Below are 27,576 nucleotides of genomic sequence, written 5' to 3'. Positions count from 1 at the left end.
TGTCGTAGTGAATGCAAAATTATAAAGGGGAGAATTTATTAGAGAGCTCTTCAGTAATTACTGAGGTAATTTTTCTTATAAGATTTGGAAGAGGGATGGACACTCAGGAAAACTCTTGGTCTGTGCTCTCATTATTATAGCACTTCAGAGATATAGAGGGTGAGTCCAATATTGTGGTCTCGGATGTAATTACTTACCTCTGATTCATTCTTGACAGATGAATTTAACTTACTCTCTATTATGGCAGGAAGGTCTCTTCTAAACTGTAGCACAAAAGTCTTATTCTGTAGTACTAGAAGGACACTGACTGATAGTGTAGGGTGTTGTGATGTGCATGAAATGGGAAGGAGAATGTGTTGCCATAGGTCTGGATCAGGGAGGGGTTGCCTGGCAGAGGTGAGAAGTCAGAGACCTTGAAGTTTCCTACTGAACAAAGCTGAAGGGAATATTGGGGAAATTGCAGCAGCCACAGGGATTTGGGGAGCAGTTTCATTTTCAACTTTTTTTGCTGTTTTAATCAAGTCTTTTATTAAACCCTGTTTCCTTCTGTCCATGGCCTCCATGGATGTCTATTGTCACTTTTATCTGTGTTCTCAGTGTTTAAATGAATTATTTTTCCCCCTGTAATACAGAAATTAGTACAGTCCTAACACATAGCAGTTCTATGTTATGGAGTAGCCTTCAAGGAGTAGAGTTGTATTTGGGTGGTTTTGTTTTTAGAGTTGTTTACTTAGATGCTTTTTGTTTGAGGGATTGAAAAAGGAACATGCATTTCCTTGAAGCTGTGAAAGTTGTAATTGCTGTTTGTCTGCAAGTATTTTTTCATTAGCAGTGGTAATGCACAAAATGGAAAGAATGTTTGTTTAATGGTGTGCTGTTGAAAAATTCATATGTATGAAAATATGTATCATATTTCTGATCTTGTCTGCCTGAAATTAGTCAGATATTGAACATTTGTTTTCTTTCTTTTTCTTTAAGATCTTGAAAACTTTGCCAGGTCCCTGAGAAAGAAAACTACATGACACTACACCATGACTGACAGTAAATGTGACAGTCAATTTTACAGTGTTCAAGTTGCAGATTCAACATTCACTGTGCTAAAACGTTACCAGCAATTGAAGCCCATAGGATCAGGGGCACAGGGCATTGTTTGGTGAGTAGTAAATACTTTATTTAATATGAAATCTATAGATACAAAGAAAGTTTGCATGTCATTCTGATAGAGGTACCAGAACATAAAACGCTGATAATAAGTTCTCTTGCTACAGGGTTATGGACTAAATAAATTCTAAACCAAATGCTTGCTGTTGTTCATGTACAAACCTATTTTTTGTTCTGTCTTAGGGAAAATTAATATTTGGATAACTGCATAAATTAGAATGGTCAACAAATTTCTTCCCTTCTCATTAACCACTTTATTTCTGTTTCTAGTTCTCCCATTGCCCTTGTAGTTGTGATATTGCAGTGTTAGGTATGACAATGGTGAGAGATTCTGGGTTTTACTCGTTTCTTCATCATGGCCCCCTTTCTTCCCCCTCTTTTATTCCCAATCACTCCTGTCCCTTTCTAGGAGCCATCAATGCAGTGCCTTGCCATTAACTGGCAGGATGAGGCAAAACAGTGTCATTGTCACTCCATGGATTAACCAGAAAGGGGATGCTGTGTGAGGGGCTGGGCTGGCCGGCTCTCCCTTGGTGTGTCACCCCAGCTTTGTGTCCAGCCTCCACTGGCCCAGGACGTGGGAGTCCTTAGGCTGATCCTGAACCTTAGTCTCTTGTATGGCACCACACCTCTGGGCCAGCTAAAGGTAAACACTTTCAAATGTTTTTTAGACTGCAGCAATCCATTCTGCACAACTTAGTGCCAGCCCGTATTTTGTTGGACAAAACTTACTTGGTAACAGCAGAAATGTTTATTGATGTGGGTTTTCATTCCATGAACAGGGGAGCAAACAGATGTACCCAGGAACTCTGTGATATTAACTTCATCCCAACACATGGTGGGCTGTTTGTGCTCTGAATCCAGCCCTGCAGTTTGTCTTCACCCATAGAATCTGCAGAAAAAGTGTGATGGCTCATGTACTGTGAACAACTCCTTAACAGCACCTGCCCATGTCTTATTGGCCTTTTCATAAGCATAAGTTATATAAGTAGGGAAAGAGTGCATTTCTGTGTGAGCATGCCTTTATTTTAAGATCTTTGAGCTATCCCTCTTCCTCTGTTGATAGGTGACAGTCAAAATGAGAACACCATATTTCATTTCTCTTCAGTGGATTGAGTGATGAGCGGGTCCTAGGTCTTGGTCATTAGGATTTGGGAAAGATTTAGTATAGTACTGGCATTTTCCAGGTGTTGGTGTTCTCAGAATTATGCTTGGTTTAGATGATGTGCAGGAATTTGGGCTGCTTGGAACTGTTTCTCCTTTCATTAGAAGCTCAGCATTTTTAAGCCAAATTACTTTGGATCTCTGCTTCAGAATGAAATGTAGGTAGTGTTAAGGTCTACATGTTGGGAGGAAAAATTATTTGATTTATGGACTTGTTTTGGAACTACTTGGTTTGTGGAACAGAGTGAAACATTGCATAAATTTTCATCTTTCTGTTAAATAGCTCAAGTTGAACAAGGTGCAACATCTTAGTTTCTCCTAAAATCTTTATGCAAAGGAAAGATACGAAAAAGTAAGAAGTAAAATGTAGAAATCTCAGTTTACGATGAGTGCTGTCCTGCTGTGTGTTGCTGTAAAAATTGTCAGGTCATTAGGGTAACACACAGATGTGATGGGCTTTTTTATCATCCCCTGTTTAATATAAAAGTTAGGAAAAGTTTTTCTAGAGTTTTCTGTCTGGATTTCATTTCTTCTATGAGAAATTTTTAATACCGCCTGTGTCACTTTAAGTAGGAGAGGTCTAAATTTGCACTTTTTTCCTCATGATGTTAATGGGAAACTCCATTAGTATTGCTCTATGTGGTTTTATCTTTGATATTAAAATGTAGGAAAAATAAGTAATTTTAAAAATATGTACTTGGGAAAAATGGTAAATGAGAGCTCAAGGAAGACGAAAAAGTAACTCAGTTGTTATGCAGAGGATATTCTCAAGTCACATTGAACACAGGCTAGGAGAAAAACTGGATGCACCTTTTGCATTTTGTGTACAAAGCACACATATTTAACTTACTGCACTTCTTTCTTCCTAAGTATTAATACATCTGAAGCCTGACAATCTATTTTAGACTGAATCAAAATAACTTTTGTCTTTAACTGCCTGACATCTTTTTTTCCCCCTTTCTTGTCCTTGATTTCCTAAATTTTCTAGTCAATCTTCAAAATAAGAGTTTAAGGTGGCATTCTTCATATGTACTTAGGCTGAGGCTTGCCATGTATCTGATTTGTCAGATCACAGAGGGACACTTCCCATAAAATTACTCCTCTATTTGCTGCTGCCCTGTCATTTACAGCTAATTCATGCAGAGCCTGTTGGTTACTGATCTGATACTAATTCACAGGTATAGTCATTAACATATGGAAGTTATTAAACATCAAAGGCATTTAAAAATTAATTTACATGTGACATTTTTTGGGTGAATATTGAAATATCGGTGCTTTCATGTTTGGGAGGAAAATAATTTCTACAACTGCCTGGCCAGTTGTTTTCCTCCCACTCTGTGTTTCCTTTTGCACAGGCATAAGGGCTTTAAATCAGACTGATGGTTACGTTCAGTAATGACTTGTGCATTTCACAGATAAGCTGAAATAAATTCTAGCATGTCTTTAGTGTAAGTGGCACATTGGCTCAAATTGGGAGGCATGTCCTGAGAAGACACATCTCCTGGGTGAGCCCTGCTTTGTGGTGGTGTTGCTTTTTCCAGGAGAGAAAACAGTGACTTTATGCTGAGAAACTTGATATAATTTGAGTATTGTTGTACTCACAGGGAAGCTGTACTTTTTGTTGGAGTACTGTAGTGTGATGGCCCTTTTAATTCCAGTGTCACATATAACTTGATGAGATAGGAAAGGAACTCACAAAGAGCTTAAATGTGCTTGGAAAAAATGTGAATGAGAATTCTTTCCTACCCTATGAAAGTAACATTAAATGGAAATCGAGTGATGTGGGAATCCTTATTTAAAACTGAAACTGTCTAAAGACTAGAACTTCTGAGTAGCATGTGCTAGGAATTCACATATATTTTGCCAGATAGTCTGTTACTAATGAAGACTATTCTCGACTATTCTCACTTTAGTCTTGTTTTATTTATACAGATACTTTAGCTTTAGATTCTTACAGCTAAAAAGTAAAAAGCAACTTTAAAATAAGTTTAAGCTTTGACCTCAATACAGAGGGAAGAAACAAACACAGGTGAAAAACAGGATAAATTTGATGGTTATGGTCACTTTTAAACTCTTGTATTCTTCCCTTCAGTCTGAATTTTCCTTATTTCTCAATTCAGTATATTGTTTTCCACCCAGAAGGTGATGATTAATGTAATTTTCTGCTAGGCACTAAGTTTTTGGTTTCTTTTTATCATTGCAAACTATCCATGTACAGAATATTGATCCTTGCAGAAGTGATCATGGAGACTACATTGTGACTGTCCTTTAGCGAAGAGAAATCTCTGCTGCAAATACTAATTGATTGTCAGTCAGCAAAAGTGTCCAAAAAATATTCCAAATACACAGATTAGGCAGCTGCAATGCTTCTTGATTTTAAACAGGCCTAAAATATTTTTAGATCTTGCAATTTTGGGTGTGAGTCAGCAGTTTCAGTCTAAAGACAAAAAGGAGAGCAGGAAGACCTCTGATGAATGTCAGTGCTTCTGTTTGACTTGTATTTATTACAGGTTGTGTAGTTTTTAAATGACGTTTCTTTTCTGAATTAAAATTAGGTGTAGTACCAACAGGTTAATGGCTATACTTTGTCTTAAATCTTGATTTCTTTCCTTCTTCACTTCTGCCTCCCTTTTTCCCCCTCTCCCTCAAACAGACTTCAACTTGTTTGTCTTTGAACACTTCTAGCGCTGCATTCGATACAGTGCTTGGAATCAATGTTGCTGTGAAGAAGCTGAGTCGACCTTTTCAGAACCAAACCCACGCCAAAAGGGCCTACAGAGAGCTCGTTCTTTTAAAGTGTGTCAATCACAAAAATGTGAGTCGGGCTTTGTGTTTCTCTTGTTACTCTGACTTATCAAAAAAGCTTATGATTTGCTCTCTCACTTGCTGTTAGTAACCATAGGAATGGAAATAGTGATGGGCTGGAAAGATATGCTGTGGGCAAATGCACTTCTCCACAATGTGTGGCTCACTTTTTGGGTGAGCTGCTTGGAGTCTGGAGTACCAAGGGGAAGGAGGTTTTTGCTGTGTTGTTGCTACAGGGCTGCCATTAATATCTGCATTAGAGACCAGGCCTTGCTCTGTTGCATTTGCCCTTTTTAAGCCATGTGCAGCAAAGCCTGTTTGGCATTGAGATGGTTTGTGGGTTTGACCATTGTAACTTCACTGTATTTAAATCTTCTGAGCTTAGGCAAGATTTTTATTAAATAGTGTTTCAACTGGTGGGGTTTTCAGGGGTGCAGCACTATCTACAAAAGTGAAATGCTACGGACAATACTTGTGAATTTTGAAGTCTAAATTTTCCAAAGTGATCCTTGATGTCAATACTTCATTGTAAAAATACAAGAACATCAGGTTTATGTGACTGCTGTGTGCTGGTACTAACATGAACTAGAAACATTGCTGGTCAATGAAGTTGTCCAGTCAAATCTCAAACTTCCTGCAGTCAATTTACCCTTCAGGGCTGCTTTTTAAGTAAGCTTTTGGGGGGGCCAGAAGTAGTAGAATAAAAGCAAGGTGGCTATTAAAGATGGCAGTACAGCAATTTTAATAGTTCTGGAAATAGTACATCATAATCTAAGTTTAATGGGGTGATACGGGGCACTTCTGTGCACGTGGTATTGGACAACCTTGGTTAAAATTCCTTGCACAGCATATGATTTAAAATAAGAGGTTATTATTTATTGGGGAAAATGGGATGTATTTCAGACACTGGGGAGGGAGCTAGAAGGTGTCATATACCTTAAAAAGTGATTTTGTCCTATCTTGGTTCCCTTGGCACACATGCTGCAGTTCGGAACTGTTTCTGAATTGGCAGTTTTTCAGCGTATGTGAATCAAGTGCAGCCAAGTAACATTCAAATTATGTATAGAGTAACAATGTGCACTTTATTTTACATAGTAACTTCTGCAGTAGTGGAGTTTTATGTAAAATGCAGCAGAATTTTCTTCTAATGTTTCCTTTTACTTTATAGATTATTAGTTTATTAAATGTATTTACACCACAGAAGTCACTAGAAGAATTTCAGGATGTGTAAGTACTCGATTTTTTTTTCTCTGACAAATACTGGCCTAAGCCCCCTAGAGGTGGATTGCCAATATCCTACAGACTTCATGCTTTGAAAATGAAGAGTAGCTAAAAGCTGAAGTGGATAGTAAAAAGGGGATACTTACCTTTTGTTCATCTGTTTGCCATACTTTGCTTGCATGTGCATCTGGTTTGTGTGCTTCAGCTCCGTGGATCACCTGAGGATAATAACCTGGCTAACGTGACCATTGGAGCAATTTTTTACTGTATCAGTCACATCAGCACAACATTATTTTGGCCTCAATTCAGAACTGATTATATTTGTTTCTTATTCAAGCATTGGTCTAGAAAGGATTCATGGCCATTTGATTGGTGGGGTATCCCTAGGTTCCAGTGAATGTGCTGTTGTGGTTTGTGAATAGACTCCTTGGGTAAATGAGGGAGTGTTTGTGTCTGAAGAGGGTAAGTAGATGACAACTGAAAAATTATTTTATGATTTGTAGTTTTCACTGTGATTATCCTAGTTTTCTTATTTTTAGGGTAAAATACAGTGAAAGCAATTGTGTTGCAGTATCTGCAATCTCTGTATCAACTTCAGTCTTAGTTTTTCATGATGCATAAAGATAGAATTATTCTTTGCATGACTGTTTATAAAACTAGTGGAATTTTGATATTTTGTGATGCAATATTCAACACTTAATTTTTAATAATAGGACTTTTTGAATAAGTAATTTTACTTTGTGGTCTTGCATGGGTTTTTTTTATCATTGGCTTTTTCACAATTAGGTTAGCAAAGGAGGTATTTTTTTTTTAAATATCTCTTATGCTAAGCTTAAACCCATATGAAAAGTAAGACTTGATTTTTCTTAATTCTTTCTTTTTTGTGCTTTAGATATTTGGTTATGGAGCTGATGGATGCAAATTTGTGCCAGGTTATTCATATGGAATTGGATCATGAAAGAATGTCTTACCTTCTTTACCAAATGCTCTGTGGGATCAAGCATCTCCACTCAGCTGGTATCATCCACAGAGTAGGTAGTAGTAGATCATTAACAATATTCTTTGTGAACACAGATTTTGTGAAACAGGGAGGAGGGGAGGGGGTGTATAAATAAGCACATGCACTGGGGCAGGAAAATGCAGTCATTAGTAAAGTTAATTTTTGGCTTATCCTGATTGTGGAGGGGAGTGTGTGGGTATTATTCTGTATGTTAATCCTTCCTTAACTGAAATAATTTCTTGTTAGGATTTGAAACCTAGCAACATAGTAGTGAAATCAGATTGCACGCTAAAAATCCTTGATTTTGGACTGGCAAGAACAGCATGCACTAACTTCATGATGACTCCATATGTAGTAACACGGTACTACAGAGCACCAGAGGTTATCCTGGGAATGGGATACAAAGAGAATGGTAAGTGCTGGAGTAATGCTTTAAATCTTCTGTCTAAAGTATGTCTCTCTTGGAACATAACTACTTTAAAAAGAGAAGGGAGGGCTGCTTCCCCCCCTCTCAAGATTGTTGTTAAAGTATTCGAATCATGGTATTGGAAATCAAAATTATTACGGTGTAATTTTTTTGTTGAGAATGTAATAGTTTTCTGTGTGCTTCTCTTCATTTAACATTGACTGCTCACTCTCCCCTGCTATATTTATATATTGTCATATATTCACCTATTATCTTTTTGCCATGTTTTTTATTCTCAAAAACTGTTGAGATGCTGATGCTGGCTGGTATTAAAACAATCAAAACAAAAAAAATATAAATAATAAACCCTTTAATCAATGCAATTTTATTCTGAAACATCTTCTTTTGACAGTGTGTCCGCTTTTGCCTCTGTGATTATTAAAGTATGCTGCAGATTCCTGCCATAAACCATGTTTTATATTCTCTGAAGTCTGCATAGTGCTCAAAGAGGCGAGATGTTACATTACTAAAACCAACACAGCTGTAATGTATTGAACATTCAGCCAACAAAATTGCTGCCAATGAAATTGTCCTTGAATTGTTGGGGTTTTACCTGCTGATTTTTACTAGCACTGGGCTTGTATGCTGTTTGCTTTATCACAAGGGCTTGTGGATGCCATGGTTTTGTGTATCTGTGGTTTTGGCTGTTTAAGACAAGGGACTTGTGGGAACTTGCTGGTCCCTTGATAGTAATAACACTTTGTTTAGTGCTGAAGGCAGCCTGTTGTACAGCAGGTGCTGATGTGGATCAGAACTTCAGCAGAAATTGTTCTGGTTGGGACAGAAATAAATTATTTGCAGGACTGTGGGAATACAATGTGAACTTTCAAATAAATAACTGTGGTATTAAAAAAAAAAAATCTCTTTAATCTTTTGTCCTTGTTGCACCTAACATATGATAGTGGATATCTGGTCTGTTGGGTGCATTATGGCAGAAATGGTCCTCCATAAAGTCCTGTTCCCAGGAAGAGATTGTATCCTTCTTCATGGTCATTTCACAAGTGTAAACACTGACTATGCTTTACAAAATACAGAATTCAGGAACAGTCAGTTGGTGTTGATATGATTGAAAATTCATGTGAGCAGTTTGGTTTTCCACATTGTTGTGTTTTACTGTATATGCAGATGGTTTTGTTTGTTTTCCTCACATTTGTTCATGATACTTCATGATTTGATCATTTCACTTTTATTTTCAGTTGATATCTGGTCAGTTGGGTGCATCATGGGAGAATTGGTGAAAGGTTGTGTGATATTCCAAGGCACTGATCGTATCCTTCCCTAGTCATCCTTGAATCCCATTCCACTTCCAAGAGAAACACAGTTCTTTAGATCTATGTAAAAGCATAAACAATATTTTCAGTAATGTTTTACTAGATCCACTGTACTCTTTGAAATTGGTGTCATTAACCAAATTGTTGAGCTTTCCATTTTATTTTCTTAGTAGACTACTTTTCATGGAATTTGTAGTGGTTGAATCCAATGTGTTATGAGCTTCAACTTTTGTAGTTTAAAAGACAGATACTGCTAGGTTTGAAAATAGAAAAATAACTGCTTTTTTACTCTTGTTCATTGTTGATAAGTGTTTTAAGCAAAAGCCTACAAAGTTACTTCCTAACTATGCATGGATTTTGCTTATTATTTGTTTGAAGAGTAGACTAATTTTTTTATTGCACAATATTTTGAGTTTTAATCAGATTTTTTTCTTGTTTATTAGCGCTTGCTGGGCAAAGGTGACCTATTGGCAAGCACACTGCATGAGGTTTTTTTATTATTATTTAACATAAAAAGAAAAACTTTCTGGAGGTTCTTTTTTTTTTTTTCCATTTTATGTAAATTTGATTTTGGACTTACTTTTTCTGTAAGATTGCTATTCTTCCATTTCTCCCTCTGATACTTTTGACCAAGATTTCATAGAGCCATAACCTCAGAACTGTTTGGGTTGGAAGGGGCCTTAAAAACCATCTCAATCCAACCCCCCTGCCAAGGGCAGGGACACCTTCCACTAGACCAGGTTGCTTTAAACCCCATCCAACCTGGCCTTGAGCCATTCCAGAGGTGAGGCAGCCACAGTTTCTCTGGGCAACCTGTCTTCATAACTGCTCCAAGTTTTTGAAGCCAATATAATATTTTTGCTCATCAGCAAAGAGCAACCACCACTAAAACATCAGGTGCCTGTTCAGAATTACCTGTGTATCTTATAGAGGAGGATTTCCAATTCTAATAATAAATTTCATGACACTAATCTTCAGCAGTTGATCATACATTATTTAGTAGTAAAATGATTAAATGTTAAATAAGTTGTTTTTCTCCTACCTTTCTTCTTTTCTATATTTATTTCTTTTTTACCTTTTGAAGCCTTCAGACCAACCTAACACAATTCTTCATGGATGTTATGTGTCTTTCACCTGCATGTTGTTAGCATGGGCTATTTTGATTTATTCATGAATAAATGAAGGAAATTTTGTTCATACTTGTTGAATATACAAGTTAGCATTTGTGATTCTCTCAGGGTTCCTGAAACTCCACCAGTCTGTGTTTCAAGGAGTCTCCTCCCCTGATAGGGAAGTGCATAGCTTACAGAGATTCTTGTTTCTTGTAAGAGTTTCAGTTTTCTTTAATGGGAGATACTGACAACTGTTTGTGTTGTGGAAGCTTTTCCTGAATGATCACTGTGTGGGTCAGGTTGTCACCTTCAGCTGCAGGATTATCTTGGCAGGGTGGTTTATGGGCAGTGCTGCTGTGTGTGGACATGAAGCTTTCCTTTTGTTGATTGTGTTTGGGGTTTCTTTTGTTTGGTTGCTTTTTTAAAGTTAAATTTTAAAATATCTTAGTATTTGGGCATTTAGAGGAGAGAGTCAAGTTCAGTATATTGCCCAGTGCTTGCCCTTGACTATCTTGAGGAAAACCTGCTCCTAGATTCAGTAATTTTTATTTGCCCAGATGGTGGATGGAAATGTCGGATGCTTGCAGCAGTGCTCTGGGTGGAATGAGATACTCTGTGTTGCCAGGGTGATGGAAGCACAGAACCTGCTCCTGACTGTGCTGGGGAGGCCTGAGTTACTGCCAGTCGCAGTTGGAAATGAGAAATGGAGAAAAACCAGGGAATGTAGATACCTAAGGTGGAAGAGTGGAAAAGCTGGCAGCAGCTGCGTGCTTTTGATGTTCTTACTTGCCCATATGGAGAAGGAAACTGATTGCCTGACCAATGCAAAAGGCATGAGGGGTATTCGTGCTTTCTTGGGAAAAGTCATGCTTTGTTGTGATGGTAATAAGGACTCTATTTTCAACTTCTCTTCTTCCAGAGTCCCAAAAGGCAAATAGTCTTGGCATGGATTAAATGCCTGGTTCCTTCTGACCCTGAAGTCTCTAGAATGGGGAGAGTGGCTTTGTGTGAAGGCTGCCAGGTCAGTCACAGAGCTTACTCTGTCTGCTGTATACTGAAATCCCACTTGGGATATTTGTTTTTGCCTGTTTTTGCCTCTAAAGTGGGATGGGTCATTTAGTTTGCTGCCCTTTCCTGCAGTCTTCTGAGGCCTCAATAAACTGGAGTCTGATTAGATTATCTGACTAACCAGGCTGCTGTTACGCAAAGTAAAAGCATCTTCTTGAATCTAGATTGGTGGAGATCTCACAAATCATTTTCTCAGCTGGGAACAAAATTTCCTGATGTATGTTAACTTTGTCTGTGCTTTGTTTTAGCATGACAGTTAAAAATACTCAGTTCTTAATTTTGATTTTAATATAGCTTTTCCATTGGATGCATTCAATAAGCAAATAAAATTTTCAATCTTTGTATCAGAAGTCTAAAGTCTTAGGATGGAGCAGTGACTATACATATATTCATAATTGTATTGACACACTAACTGAAACAGAAGCATCTCAGTGTTTTTTAAATGCATCTTAATTCAAAGTATAGCATATTTGTTGTTTAGTTGCATAGTCTGTCTATGAGAATGGATAGATTGAAGTGCAAGATGGTGAGTTTAACTATGTTTGCAAGGTCCGTTGATAGACTGTGCTGGAATTGTACATTCTTTTTATCAGGAAAAACTGGAAAGTGTAGATCTGAGTTGACTTAAATATAAGGAATATTAATGCAGTCTCTCCTGAGTGTGATAACTGAGCTTTGTTTCCCCAGCTGGGCTGGTTCAGAACAGGTTTTGGTATCTCTGTAACCAGTGTCACCATGGCTGGGGAAAATGCCTTTACTTGAGACAAGGACAGTCCTGAAGAAACATGAGGCCCAATTTCAATTTGTGACTTGTAAATACTATTCTTATAAAATATTTAAATTTAGAATTATAAGAACAGAGTTGTCTGTGAGTATTATCATGACTGATAGACTTAAACAAAAGAACCTGCTATAGAATCTTCTGGAATATGGATTTCCTGTTCAGATCTTGTCTGGACCTTTTCTGAAGTTGAGAAATGGAAATAAACCAGCCCCACCCAAACACCAACCAAAAAAAGCCTCCAACCATGCAACTACACTCTTGCAAAATGCTCCAGGTCAAAGTTTGATTTCCTTAGGAGACAGGTACAAAGTTCCTTGCTTTGGGTGGAATGCATTTGTGCTTAAGGGATTTTTGTGTATTTTTCTCTACCTTCAGGAATCTTCAGTGTTTCTAATGTTACATTGCACTATAGAAGATTCCACAACAGCCTTTCTTTTCTGACCTTAGAGTTGTTTTGCTAGGGATACGACTGCCAAATAAAGCTCCTTTTGGATTCTAGAGAAGTATTATAATTAGAAAAAGATACTTAAGGGTAATGCATTGTGCAGCACTTTCAGCCTGTCCTTCAGAATACAAAATCTGAGTCTTATTTTTGTGTCAGTGTAGCTTTTTGCATGGCAGCTCAGAATACTGCTGATGCTACAGTGAAGTTCATCTTTGTGTCCTCTGTTCAAGTTTCTTTTAACTTCTCAGATTTTGTAAGTGGTATTTTTGTAGAGTGCAAATTTCAAATTTGTCAGCTGATTTTCCTAAAGATACGGTGCAGATATTGATCAATGGAATAAAGTTATTGAACAATTAGGAACACCATCAGCAGACTTCATGAAGAAACTGCAACCTACTGTGAGGAATTATGTAGAAAACAGGCCAAAATACCCTGGTATTAAGTTTGAAGAGCTCTTCCCAGACTGGATATTTCCATCAGAATCTGATCGTGACAAGTTAAAAAGTAAGGCGACTTTTTTCCTCTCTTCTCTTCAATGATGTTAATTTAAAATGTCTGCAGCACACTTAATTTAAAGCCCAATAAAAATATTTATTGCAGTAGGTGTCAACATTAAAAGCTGCACACCTTCTGTTTCTTTCATTTATGACAAGTTCTCAGATCTTAGTAGTAGTTACTAAATACATACTTTTTCCCTGTCCCAGGATTCTGTTAAATTCTCTTAATTTTAATCCACTGAATAAAGTCTGTCACTTAATGTTCTCCAAAAGTAATACTTTTTATTGAAATTATTGCTAATCATGTTTTTATAAGTGCATGCAGCTCATGTGGGTTATACTTTATCTTTAGATAGCTACTGAGAAAATAAAATAAACCAACAGTCCATATTATTATATTCTGTAGAACAGAAGTGAAATTTTTCAGTGCATGTCCTGTGTTCCCAGTAATTTTTCCTGTGTCAGACATTAAACTCTACAGCTCTTTTACATGTGTGTTCTTTTCACCTTTACTTTCTAGCCAGCCAAGCTAGAGATTTATTGTCAAAAATGCTTGTAGTAGATCCAGACAAGAGAATTTCTGTAGATGAAGCCTTACGTCACCCTTATATTACTGTCTGGTATGATCCAGCTGAAGCAGAAGCTGTAAGTTTGCAATTAAAATAAATTTTTAAGATTCCAATTTAATAATTTCAAAAAATAACTTTAATTTTAGTCAAGAGCATGCTTTGACCTCGTTGGCTAGCAGGAGTCACACAGGAAGCCTTCAGATGAGCATTAGGGGCAGAATCACCTGAAGGACAGCTGCTGGTGGGGAGTTGATGTAATTTTGAATGTGGTTGCTAATATTTCATTTTACTTACAGAAAGAGGTTCCTGTTTGGTGGCAGTCATGAGCTTTTTGAAACAGGGTCTTGCTCTAAGGCCCTGTAAAGCCTTACAATGGATTTAATTTTGGTTGATGCTTTTAAACAGCCTTTCAGTGTGAGGTAGTTCTTAAAAGCAGATTCTGGAGTTGTAAAATGAATGTGTCTTTGAGGTATAGGGAATAAACTGTCAACAGTGAAGGTAAAAAATGCTAAAAAAGTTGTCATTTTAGTTTTTTTAGTTAAGATTGGGTGTGTTAACCTGATGTAGCAGGCACTATAGATTTTTCTTTTCTTTGTAGCCTCCACCTCAAATCTATGATGCGCAATTGGAAGAAAGAGAACATGCAATTGAAGAATGGAAAGGTAAGGAGTGAGCATGATAAATTACATTTATTGCAGTATCTTGTGTTAATAATGAGTGGCTGCAGCGTGTGCTTATTTGGAGCCCACTATTCCAAATAAGCTGTACTCCCTGTGGCAAGAGGAAAAGAAATCAGTGATGGAAGCATGTTGTGTGTGGAGTGAATGCATACCTACATGTGTGAATGCTCATATGTACATGGAACATTCTGAAATCTGTTCAACAAAATGGTTCCGTTTTCTTTTTCCCCTTCTCTTTTTCTTAACTGCTTGTAATCTATATAGTTTTTTCCTTGATAGAGTTCTCTGAAAAAGAAACATGCCTCTTCTCAGTGTGCATTATTTAAGCTGTATCTTTTGACAATGTTTACTAGTTCATTTGTTCTAGAAATCTTAAATTGCAGGAGAGTCCTCTAGTGTAGTTTTTATTCTCCTCTAATCTCATTGCTTATTTATTAACCAAATAGAGTAAACTGTTGACTTAAACAAAAAGAATAAACAGCACTGTGGTATTAAAATCAATTCCACCTTACAGTTCTAGTCAAAACGATTAAATGGTGAGGCAGTTAAAATTTTAACATCTGCCATCACAAAACCAAGGGTAATGGACATCTTTTATGACTACTTTGAAAGCTGCTTGCTTTTGTAAAACAGCTTTCTAAATTTCAGATATTGATTCTGGCTGATCTATACATCCATTATCCTTAGGGCATGCCTGCACAGGTAGGTGGGTTTCAAATCATCTTTGATTACTGCAAGGTGGAAAAATGTAATTGAATGTAATTGCTATTGAAAAATATAATTGCTAAATGTAATTGAATGCATTTGCAAACATTGTTACTCAGAATTGAAGAGCCCTCCATCTATTTGGATACTGTTATCTCGGTTACATTAAGACTGTGGCTACATACACAAGCTTCTTTGATTTAAATTACAGCTCTGGATTTTTCTGGGTGTTGTTCAGGTGACTGTATCCTAAGTTGTCCTTGATTAGTAAATGAGGGTTTTTATACAATAATTTGACTGTTTAACCTTCTTCAAAATATCCAGACTTTCCTCAATACACCCATGGAGATGATTCTTCAAGTTTAAATACTTGTGTATAATTTTGTTATCAAAGTAAAATTTCCAGGGAGTTTTATTTTGAATCCAAATTTGATTTTTAATATATTTTTAAAGTCAATATTAGTGCATTGTAGGTATACATAAAATTTTGGGGTGAGATATTTTTATTTTTAGGTGGACAGCTATGCTATTTATATATGTTGATTCTGGTACAGTCTTGATGTCCTTCTGCTTGCAAATATCTGTATAATTCTCTTATCATTGCTGTAGGGCTGCAAAGAGGGCAAATAAATCCTTCTACAGTTCTACTTCCAGACTGACCCTTAACTATTTCCTTGTCCCTTGATACAAGTGTGAACTGTATACAAATCCTCTGTGATCTTACAGTACTTTTTCTCTCTCTTCTTTCTTTTGTCCCACTGTTCTCTCATAAGAATTAATATACAAAGAAGTTATGGATTGGGAAGAAAGGAGCAAGAATGGTGTGGTAAAAGATCAGCCCTCAGGTAAGTCATTGTTTCAGTAGTTCTGTACCTGTCACATGTAGTGCTGTGAATGAAGAAATCTGCTCAGTAATCCAGGTAGGCAAACTTTTTGTTACTTGGGACTCTTGAGACTGATCTGCCTTTGGAGATCCGTGTGTTCTGCTTTTTAATTGTTCTGAACTTGTAGAAAAACTTCACTGGTATTGTGTATCCCACACTCTGAGCTGCCTTCTCCCCTAAGGGCTCAGTCATCAAATGAAATTATCAGCACCATTTACCTCACCTGGTGCTCAGGTAACTGTGCTGAGTGGTGTTCTGAGCCTCAGCATGAGCCCCTTGAACCCTCAGGGTTCATTAGCCTTAGGGCTCCCTCAGGATGCTTAACAGTGCTAAGTATTTGTGCCAGTGCTTGAATCCTTGTGTTTGCTGCTGCTCTCACAGCTCAGTAATCAGAATATTGTAGTGTCTTTTATTAACTCTGTCCGTTTGATTTCTTGACACTCAAGTCACTATTCACACTCTGCATTTTTAGTTTTTTTTTTCTTTCCTCCAAAGAGAGGGAGAAAAATAAAAATCTCTTAAAAGGTCACCTTGGCTTTTGAGTGCTAGGGCCCTTAGTGCTTGCTTTTCTCCTTTTTTTATTTATTCCTTGATTTTCTTAGGATTTTTATGGGGAAAGTGCTGCTCACAGCCCAGAAGCGTGGTTATTTGTGACTGTAATATTGTCTTGCCTCAGATTTTATTATGTTTGGTTTTCTTAGCACAGATGCAGCAGTGAATAGCAACACCAGTCCTTCCCAGTCATCATCTATCAATGACATTTCATCCATGTCAACAGAGCAAACACTGGCCTCAGACACAGACAGCAGCCTGGATGCCTTGACAGGACCCCTTGAAGGATGTCGATGATTAGCCATGATTGCAGACTTGACTTTGGAAAAGAACTCTTGTTTCCATTGGGCCTGAATTGCTTGTAAGTTAATGGAACCAAGTAGAAAAACTCCATGTTCTGCATGTTCTAAAGTAATGCCTGTTGTTTTTTTTTACTCAGTTGTTATGAAATTGCCTGCTTAATGTTGTAGAATGGAAGCAAATCAATGTCTAAAGAACAAAGAAAATTAAATTTAGGCACTATTATAGGCTTTTCTTTGTTTCAGCCTATTTCAGGTGAGCAGTTATAATAGACTTTTAGCCAATAACTACTCTTAAATAGGTTCATCAATCTCCAGTCACAGCTGGCAGGCTTCTGTGACACAGTGGTTGTTTACATTTTAGTACAGTATTGCTCATTAGTAGTTTTTTTGAATGTATAGTCCCTATGAAGTTTGTTTTACTGGGTGACTGTGGCAGTTTATTTAATGACCCGAGTGTTGTATGCAAGTGTGGGCTCACATGGGGAATGCTTTCAGTAGTGTTTAAAGGGGGCAATTTTTCTTCCACATAGCACTTTTTTTTTAAATCAAAACCTTTCTAGCTTCACTTTTCAGCAATTCTCTCTTCTTGTAGAAGAGATAAATGTGACATTTAAAGCATAATTACTTTGTATTTCACCTGAGTGTCTCTAACTTTTTCAGTCTTTTAAATGTGGATGGAAGATACAATGGCTTTAAAAATCTTGAAGGATGAGTGACTTATATGTGAAGCAGTGCCTGTTTAGAAGAGGAGAGTGCTAAAATGTTCTGAATTTTCTAGCTTGTGATGCTCATCCTTTAACAAACAGAAACAGAATTTTTATCTGTGATGCTCTTTATTCACTGCAAACTGATAAAATGAGTGATGACTTGGAGATACTTGCAGCCTCAAAAAGCTGCATAAATATTTTCCATTTTTTTAATGGGTCCATTCTATCAAGTGAGTAATTAAAGAAATAAAAGTACAGTAGTTCTGAGTCACTCATAAATTAAGCATTTAGTTACCAGAGCTTTGCTCTGTTATCACCCGAGGAAAGTCTATTTGTACTGAGAAGAAAACCATGTTTAAATACAAATTTTCTAAATTCAGTGTCATACAAGAGGAGGAGGTTATTTGCTATTTCCTTACAGATTTATCAGTACAGTTTTCAGAATCAGATAATACAAAATTGCCTGTTACATTGCACAATCTGTTGAATTAGAAAATGCATTTGTAGTAGAGTAGGGCTTAAATAGCTTTGTAGCACACACTTGTGACGTTGTGCACATTCACTCTGGAGTGCACAGGTGTGAAATTTTGCTAAAGGATGTCCTGTGTGCATGTGTGTGATTGAACTATAGAACTGTAAGAGTAAGACATGTACAAGATGAGGTAAAACACCACTTTCTTAAAGGCACTATATTAACTCTTGATCAGATACTCTTGTCTTGCATATATAAATAGAACCTGTAAAGTATACTGGCATTACTGGCATTACTGACATACCTCTCTTGTACAACACAACTGTCCATTGTTCCAGGCCTTATGACTCAAAATGCAGCACTTTCTCCTTATGCATATTAAAAATTTGCCCCTTTTTAATAGCTTAATTTGTTGTGGTAAAAATACCAAGATTTTAGTGTCCCAGAAGATGCAAAAACAATTAACAAAGTAGTTACTGTTAACTTCAGAGTTGTATTCTGGCATCTATGATTTTTAAAATTCTGTTTAATTGAATTGCAAGAGATTTGGAGCTTGTTTTTTTTTTTTTTTTTTCTTATGTTTACTTTTCAACCTATGGATAACTTACTTTTATCTTTGGATACTGACAGTATATGTGAAATATTTTTAGTGTATTCTTGTCACTGGAAAAACATTTAAAAATACCTATTTACCATATAGCAGAACAGTAAACTCTGCTGTTCTTTTGCTTTTTTTAGTCCATGTTATTTGTGTAAGTTAAAACAGCTGAAGGCACCTATTCACAATGAACAGTAGTGATTCATTATGGAAATCATCTGATGAATTTAATTTTTCAAGACTTTTACTTTTTTCATCTGAAGTTACACTGCTATGTTCATTTTAACAGTTTCTTCTTTAGAAGACTTAGAGATTTATTTCTTTTTCCCCATGTGATTTCAATTCTCACATAGTTGAATTTTTCCTGTTGGACTTGGGCTGCTCAGCACAATGGAGGGTTGGATCAGATCACCTCCAGGTCTATTCCAACCTAAAATTATTCTGTGATTCAAATTGTCTTTTAATGTTTTTAACAAAGCTGTCCTGTCTTCATGACTTGAACTGGTATCTGTCCTTCTCCTAGTACATACTATTAGCTTGAACATACGCTCTTGGAACAAGAAAAGAAACCCCAACCTTAAGATTAAATGAGTTTATTTGTAAGTCTTGTAGGAAAAGCTGTCTCATCCCTAATTTTTTTTGATGTCTTCTTGCAATGGCATAGATTGAAGCTTAGCTACAGAATGCCTTCAGAGCATGCATGAAATGTCTGTGAATATTGTGGATTTTGACTCCAGTTTAATTCCAAAGTGAAGTGCAAATGCACATGGATCTCCAGAGGGCACGTGCAGACAATACCCACCAAACCCAGCCAGGTGCATGCTGCAGTTCCCAGGCTACCACACCTTGCTCATTAAGGCCCTCAATGCACTGCATGCAGCTTCTCCCCATATCACTGCTCCTGACTGCAGAAGAAATTCAGTGCCAGGTTTGTGACATGGTTGTGAATGCCACAAGAATCTCCTCACTGATGGAAAACAAAATGCAATGTAACTTGACAGGGGTTTAAAAATTAAGAGAGTCTGGTGTGCAATATAATCACTTCTATTCCTAATACTAAAATTATGTATGTAAAGTGATGCAATTGATATTTTTTTTGCACTTTGGCATTTATAAATATTTATATGTATTTAAAGATTAAGAATATGTGTGTGTATACATATATATTAAGAAAACAGCTCAGTTTTGTAAACATGAACGTTACTTTCCTTTGAGAGACTTTGTATAGTGTTAACACTACTGCAGCATACATAGACAATTTATGAAGTATGATTAAAATAAATAGTGGTCAGCATAGATACAATCTGTAATCTTAACTGCTCACCTGAAAAAGAAAGGGATCTTTGGCTGTCAATAGATACATTACCAGAAACTTGTTAAACATCTGAACACTGAGTAGCTGAATGGCATTGCAGAAATGGAGTATGTTTTAAACAGTTCATTTCATCTGTGCTCATATCATCTTTCCTCAAAAAAGCCTTAGAAAGAGAAGCTTGGCATTTTGCTATCTGGGTAAGCAGCCTTTAAGTGTACTTTGAGGAAATACTGTGATATGACAAGTCTAGGTCTTTATGGAAAAACATGAGAAACGGATGTCAAAATTAAGGCTTTGTCTCTGCATGGATCATACAAACTAAACTAGTCTTAGGACTGGAAACTACAGTTTGCAAACAGCCTTTGAAGTTTTGTAATGTTTCCAGACAGGGCTTGCATTTTTTTGTCAAAATAATGAAAAACTCAACCTTGACTAGAAATTAACTAGTTGGTTGGAGAGTTTCAAAAGCTGTTAGGAACCAGAGGGCTCTTGAGGTTTTGTCTTTTTTTACATCCTAACAGAGCATATGTGTTTATTTCAAATTAATTAAAAGAAAAAAAGCAATTCCATATGTTTAATTTTTTCTTTCTTAAAGGAAGGACCTTAAATGCTAAATCACTTTCCTTAAAATTATAATTTTATGAATGAAGTAGGATTTAGCTATTCCAAACACAGCTGACATACAGAGTCTCCAAGGACAGGGTGGGTGAGCCTTGTGTTGTCACAGGGGCCACCCTCCAGCTGGGAGTGAGCTGGGAGGTCACAGCTCCAGGTGCAGACAAACCTTTGTGGCTGTTGGGGAGCGTGGGTTCAGCCCTGCAGCAGCACAGAGTGCTTGGGGTAAATGCTGAACTGCATTTGTCTGCATGTTCCACCTGTATCATATGGATTCTAGCAGGGCTTGATGCTAAACGTAGTGAGACCATATCCTGGGAACCAGATTATTTCCTGGGATGTGTTTTGTGTCGTTCCTGCTCAAAACTGGTTTTGATCCAGGTACGCCTGCATCCAGATGCAAAATTTGAACTTGAGTTTTATAATTAATCTAGTGATTTCTTTGCTTTTCCAGAGTGTCTTGAATTATTTTTTTAACGTGTTGAAATATGACAAAAAAGTGTATTCTGGTTCATTATTTTACATATTTTAGATTGTCTTTAACGTGAGTGATGTTCTAAAAGCTTCTTACACAAGTTGTCCAATCGGTTTTGGTTTTTGCCCGCTCTGCATGCTAAAGTAATGTCTGGAGCTAAAAGAATCTTTAAGTAAAACATCTTTTCTCATATTAGCTTTGGAGGAAAGTGAAAGATAAACGTTTATACTGCTTTTGTTTTATAAAATTATTTTTGCAGCTAAAATTTCAGTTGTTGGACTTCAATCTCAATGTTGCTTTGTGGATATAAATTTCCTGGGTCCGCTATTTCAAACATGTGTATAACAAGTCCATTATAAAATTAAACTAATAAAATGCACTCGTCTGTAATTTCTCATTGAAAACTTGGCAAATCATTTCAGTCCAAGAATTCAAAACTAAATGGAGAAAATACATTTAACTATTTTAAATTTATTCCTTGATGTTGCTGCTTATTTTTTTAAAAGGTGCTTGCATTTTTGCACAAAAGAAATCAACTTTATTAATTGCTGGGTTTGAAGCACTTTAGGATTCTTCTAAACACAACCATATATGGTATGAAAAGAAATGACATAACATGCTTAATGTGTTTAAATTTTGGTTGTGGTCTTTGCTATTCTGATAGATTTGATCAGCCTGTTTCTTTAAACCAGTTTTCAGAGATTAGAAATCAGAAACCTTTTGGGGGCTGAAATTTAACGCATGGTAAGAGATCATTTGAGAGATACCTTCTGAGTGGGTGACTTGATTGGCAGTGTGACTACCTGGCCATTTATTAGAAAAGGACACAGCAATGTCTGTTCCTGTAGCAAGGGCAGCTTGCTGTGAGCACTGGGATTCTTTTTTTAAACAAATAAACTTTTCTTAACTCTTGGCTATGCATTGTCAGGTGGTATGTGCTGTGGTAAGGCCAGGACAGCTGCTCTGTGGGACTCCCCTGCAGCAGATGCTCTGTGACTAGCACGGGGACACTGTCCCTGCTCTGCAGTGCTCCAAATACCAAACCCCTGGTATTTGTGGGGCATCCTTGAGCAAGTCCCTGTGTTTCTTTCCCCGGCTGGGCAGTAGCTCAGCACTCCAGAGCTCCTTAGGATAACAGCAGAGGAGAAGGAGTCAGGTAGGAAGCACATTTGGTGCTGGCTGCCTGAAGCACAGCTTGTGTTTGTTGCTGATCACAGAGCTCCTTATACCCCTGAGCATGTGCTTTTGTCTTGTCTTCTAACAGAGTAAACCATTTTTTGAAAACCCAAGTGTGTCACAAGCTTTTCTATGAATTCAGATGCTTAAATTGGTGCTAATTTTTTAAAAGAAAATGTAACAGATGATTAGCACTGTATTTGTCTTTGATACCTATATTTTCTTAACTGGTAGCAAGCCAAACTTTATAAAATTACTAATGTGCATTTTCAGCTTCATCAGATTCCCAGGTTTTCCTGAAGTAAAATGTTTAAATGTCCATGGTGGATACTGCTTCTGTGGAGCCATTGCTTTCAGGTGTTTCATACACTAATCAAATGAACAAAATTAGAACAGACAGCAGTACCTGACTATCCCTTTCTTTAAATCACAACATGGTTTCTCAGGTGATTTTAGCAGTTTAGTGTGATCCAGATGCCTAATTAAGAGCAAGCTAAAGATACCTGTGTGCAGTTAACTCAGTACATTGAAGCCTTACCTGGTTGTTAAAGATAATTTATAAAGATTATACGAAGCTTCATCTATTTTAAAGAGGGAATAATAAGCAGAAATAGTTAACTGTTTTCATACAAATTAAATGTAAATTCAGAAAATATATTATTTAATGTATTACAGAACACAGGCTATTAAAGAGTGTAATAGGCTCAGAGAGTGATTAGTTATGAAATCCAGTTTTATATAATGACTCAAAATAAACCCCCTCCAGAATGTAGTTCTTTGAGAATTTCTTTTGAACGCCTTTGAGTTTAACTCCCCTCAGAATCCTTAGCTGGTTTGGTCCTCTTTCCCACTTCCTCTTAACCAAATGTCACCAAAAGTAGCATCAAGCCCTGTCACTTGTTACAGTGTTCTGGTTCTGTGGCCTTAACATTAGTTATAGTCTGGTATATAATTTCAGAAGAAAGATGTGCTTTGAAGTCTAACTATAGATACATGTGGCCTCTTCTGCCTATGGAATTAGGCTCTGATTGTCAGATCTCATTCTCGATGCTTGTGCAATTTTGTCTGATGCTGTTCTTTGGTTTCAGGGTGACTAGAAAAAAATTTTTTGCGTTTGTTTTAGTTTTTTTTATGGACAGCAGTCATGCTTCATTGGTTTTTTTGGACTGATTCTTTGGGAAACTAGAATTTCATAAGGAAAACTGTCAATAACTAGTTCTGTAGTTCTAGTTAAAGCCTTGTTCTGAAGCTTTTTGGTTGTTTGTTTTGTTTTTATTTTCTTTCCAAAAATGTTATCATAAAACAGTACTAAAGCCACTGTAAAATTACAAATAAATATGTATACATAAAAGATTTGAGCAGTCTGTCTCATTTGCTATATTTTTTCTTTCTTGGTTCTTTCTATGTTGAAGTAGAATGTTTTATGTAACCAGTGATGTGTTTTTGATGTATAGATTACTTCTTTCAAAACATGAAATTTCAGGTGCCACTTTAGTTTCCAGTTAACCAAAACATAGGTGTCGGCATGAAAAATGAATGAAAAAATACTTTAAGAGCAACTGGAATTTTTTGACACATTAACAGCACTTGGTTTTGCTACCGAGTGTGTTTTGAAACTTATTTGAGGGTTTTTGTTGTTGTCATTGTTATTTAAGTGCCAGAAGCTTGAAAAAATCCACTGTGCTTCTTTTGAGGATGATGTATTTCTGCAAAGACAGTGATGAGGTTTCCTGGCACCTTGCAGAGATGTCTGCTCTGGCTCCAGGGAATGGGAAGTAAAACTGAACTGCTGCTTTGATTGACTGGATTTAATGAAGGTTTTCTGATATTAAAAGGAGGATTAACAGCTGCCTTCCCAGATTCACGGTGAGGGCTCTCAGCCAGCTTTTGGTGTTGTGAAAGCTTCATCTGGAACAGTCTGAAATTAATGTTTGTTTCTTGTGTGGAGAACGTGGAAGTTTTACCTCTTCTCTGCAAGGCTTTGCAACAGGGTAACCTGGATAAAGCAGGGATGCCCAGTACATCCCAAATCATCCCTGTATTAGATGATGGGATATTTTTCAGGTTGCTGTTTGAGCTACAAGGAGGATCTAATCCATTAATTACACACCAACAGCAACAAAAAAATAAGCAGGATGATGATGTGTGAGCAGGGAAGTGCTTTGCAAATCATTATCCAAGAATATTCCTTGCTTATGCAATACCTTTTCTTTATATTTTCTGCAAGTTCTTGATGCTGGCAGGACAGTTTTTAAAAAGTAAGGAGGGAGTGATGTGATTAAACAACACTTGGAGGAAAGTGGGACTTCAGAAACTGATTTTTGTCATACTAATGAGGCCTATAAAAGAGAGAGTAGAAAAAAGAAGAATACAGATGCTGGAATTCAAATCATCTGTGATTGCTTGGTGTGAGGTGGCAATGAAACAAGCTCTTGTTCAGCAAAGCACTTGGATGAGTGCGTGGAAGGGGTTGGCCAAGAGGCACTTGGGAATGAAGACTTGCAATGCTGCCTGGGGCTTGGAACAGAGCAGGGCTGTCTCATTCCATGAGTCTTGTGAGGTAAGACTGGGTTTTTGAGTCATTCATATTTGTTTTTAGAACAATCTGCTTGCTTTTTTCTCTGGGGAAGAAGAAAAACATCTGTGTGGTTCCTGCTGGCACACCACCAGCAGCTTTGGTGTCACCCAGCTCTCAGGTAGGTGGCCACTCTTACATTTAATCTGGCTGGAAGAGCAAATAACAAACCACATATTTTTATGTACAAAGTATAGTTTTAAATCGGTACAGGTTTAACTAACATGGTATTTGTTTATGTGGAAGTTCTGCAGTGAGTTAAAAGAACAGTGATTACTTTGTTGATACTTAACTGTGTGTCATAAATGCTCTATCAAGGTAGTTGCTGTATTTCTTAAGACTAATGTGTTCCTATGGGAGTTCTGCAGGGAGGCTGATTATAATCCAGAGAAGCAGATGGCTTTGTAAGAGACCTCGCTCTCCATGAATGAATATCCTTTCAGTGAGAGGTCCAGCAGCTCTGATCCCAGGCACAGTGCAGATGGGAGGTGCAGTGTTGTCTCCTGGTTTCTGTGTTTGTCTCTACCTGAAAGAGCTGCTTTGGGGTGCAGGTAGGAGCTCAGCTATGTCCTAAAGCCCAGGTGATACCTATGGCACCCCTGGGATGGCTGCTAAAACACTCCAGCAAGTGTGACACCCTGAGATTAAATCCACTTGAGCATTTAGAGCATCACAGGGCCACCTGAAAACTACCAGAGTGCTGCCTCAGTGCACTGCACAGGCTGGCTTGGGAGGGGTAGTGCCAAAAGTCCCAAAGATCTTTCCAGTAGTAAGGGAAAGTGTCCCTGAGATTGGCAGGGTAGTACAGAGCTCCTGGGAGTCCCATAATGTTCCTGTTCCACCTCAACAGGAGCATGTACTGACCTTAGGGATTGCCTTTCTCCTCAGCTCCACTTCCAAGTGACACACTCCTGTTTATTTCCAGCTGTGCATTTCCCCAAAAGTTCCAAAGAAATCCTCCATTTCTCTTTCTGAGAAATTTCATTTCTGAGCGTTTCATTTCTTCTCTTTGCATCTTCCTTTGCTCTCTGCATTTCTCATCCCCATCTTCCCCATCCTGTACCACTTAGCTGCTGTCCCAGTTTCCAAAGCATCCCCTGAAACTCCAGGCTGGTAGAAATACAGATACTGTAAAGCACAAGATTATTTGCCCCCTTAGAAAAGCTCTAGTCTTTGAAAGTTAGCCTTTTCAAACATATGTTCCCATAAACACAAGTATTGGCACCCCCAATACGTTTCCAGTCTTTGGTGTTACGCATTAAAAGCTGCAATTTTTAGTTATCCTAATTTATAGTAAGTATAAATAACCATATGGCCAAAGGAGTCAGTTTGTGGGTTGATTGGTTTTTTTAGGGTTTTGTTTTTGTAGAGGAATACTCCAGTAGTGTAACAGCAAATGGCAATGCAACATATTTTAGGAGTCACTGGTGATTCTGCTTAAATTGCAGTTCCCTTGTACTGCATGGGAAAACAGAAGAATATAGCAAAGGTATTAAAAAAAAGAAAACTAAAATCCTACTAACAGTTCCTTTACTAAGAAAAAACTGAGGAATATTTCAAGAAAAGTAAGATTAAATGGATCTTTCTCTTTACACAAGGCAAAGTGTAATTTGACATTACCCACTTGCCATCTGTTGAAATGCAGCATGTTGAGGTATTTTATGGTTTATGTCAATTTGTATGACATACTTGTAACTTTTAACTAATTAACAATGTTGCATTTAAAATATTCATTCCTTTTAACTACACAATAGCAAAGCAGCACTCTTTTGAAAGTGAAGCCTGGAAATGTTGCTGCCTTTTGGCTTTGATAGCAAGGTATAGGTAAATCTTCATTCAATTTCTAATCTCAGAGATTGGGAAAATACTAATGAACACTTTCCTCAGAGCTGTTAAAATTCATGACTTGCAATTCGTAAAGAATAATGACTTACTGCTAATGTTGCTGAGCAGCCTGCACATTATTCCCAGGAGAAATGCTTGATATTGGATTAAGGCAAAAAGGGAAGATACACAATAGACCAGAGGGTTTTCAAGAGCTCTGTGCAGCCCTGCAAAAAACCTTTTTAGATGCTCTGGAGTTCCTCAAGCACCTTAGATGAAAATGAGTTTGGATGACTCTGAATAATTGCCTACCTAATCCTGTAATGCTTTATCCTGGTGCCGTTCCCAGTGGTACAGGGAGGCATTGACTGCAGCAGCATCCACAGACCCTGCTCCTGGTTACATGCAGTGGAAAGGGATGCCTTCCCTGAAGCCTCATCGTGTTTAAAATCGTTACCTTGCAGTTACATATTTGTACTCAGCCTTTTGTCTGGCCATCAGCATCCTCAGAGCTGCCAGGTGGTGCTGTGAGGGTTTGCTGGCAAGTCCCCAGGACAAGGGAAGCTGGCAGTGCCCTCTCCTGGGACCTGTCCTGTCTTTTTCTGATCCCACAAAACATGACTTAGGGCTGTCTTAGTTTCTTGGGAATCTTCTAGCCAGGCAAGTTTTGTCACGTATCTTGAGAGTTTTCCTCAGTCATGGTTTCTCAGGAGGAGCCTGTGAGCTGCCCAGCCTGCTGTCCCCAGGCCCCCCAGCACTGTCACCTGCTTGGTGCCTCTTCGGCTTGACTGGGGACCTTGTTTGTGTGCATGCCTTGCTCTGACTTGCCACAGGTCCTGGGAGTTTTCTTCCTCCCCTCCAGCTGTTTGGAGCTTTTCAAGTACTTGGAAAGGGTCCATTTTGCCAGAGCTGGGATCTTATGCTGGTTTATCATCATTCCAGGAGCTACTGCTGCTTTCCTACCCCAGCTCTGTTGGCTGTAGATTGGCTCTACTGGCTCTGGTGTCTGACACCTGCAGGTAGCCCATTTGAGAGCTGAGCACCCTTAAATGGTTTAATCATTTAAATGGTTCAATTCCCCTCCTGTCTGGGAGGGAAATTCTGCAGGACTGTCCCAGTCCCAGGGCTGTACA

The 27,576-nt window shown here is 37.7% G+C and overlaps 1 protein-coding gene across 9 annotated transcripts; it reads left to right on the top strand.

Moving 5' to 3' along the window:
- The first annotated feature begins 1,025 nt into the window (after positions 1-1,025).
- On the top strand, positions 1,026-23,612 carry MAPK9 (mitogen-activated protein kinase 9). Of its 9 annotated transcripts, XM_062502357.1 has the most exons (13): positions 1,026-1,153; positions 5,011-5,140; positions 6,299-6,357; positions 7,244-7,382; positions 7,598-7,763; positions 8,720-8,791; positions 12,819-13,001; positions 13,515-13,639; positions 13,782-13,800; positions 14,039-14,079; positions 14,162-14,225; positions 15,722-15,797; positions 16,534-23,612. In XM_062502357.1, the coding sequence occupies exons 1-13, from the start codon at positions 1,032-1,034 to the stop codon at positions 16,679-16,681; spliced, it is 1,344 nt and encodes a 447-aa protein (XP_062358341.1). In that variant the 5' UTR covers positions 1,026-1,031; the 3' UTR covers positions 16,682-23,612. The 9 variants fall into 9 exon arrangements, with proteins under 9 accessions (XP_062358341.1, XP_062358332.1, XP_062358333.1 ...); XM_062502348.1 differs by lacking the exons at positions 8,720-8,791; positions 13,782-13,800; positions 14,039-14,079 and adding an exon at positions 9,014-9,085 and having other exon boundaries at positions 15,722-15,793; positions 16,539-23,612; XM_062502349.1 differs by lacking the exons at positions 8,720-8,791; positions 13,782-13,800; positions 14,039-14,079 and adding an exon at positions 9,014-9,085.
- The last annotated feature ends 3,964 nt before the right edge of the window (positions 23,613-27,576 follow it).

This window comes from Cinclus cinclus, chromosome 14 (genome assembly GCF_963662255.1).
Source record: "Cinclus cinclus chromosome 14, bCinCin1.1, whole genome shotgun sequence".
Taxonomy (NCBI): Eukaryota; Metazoa; Chordata; class Aves; order Passeriformes; family Cinclidae; genus Cinclus; species Cinclus cinclus.
Note: the sequence above shows the minus strand (reverse complement) of the source record. Positions and strands in the feature narration are given on the sequence as shown.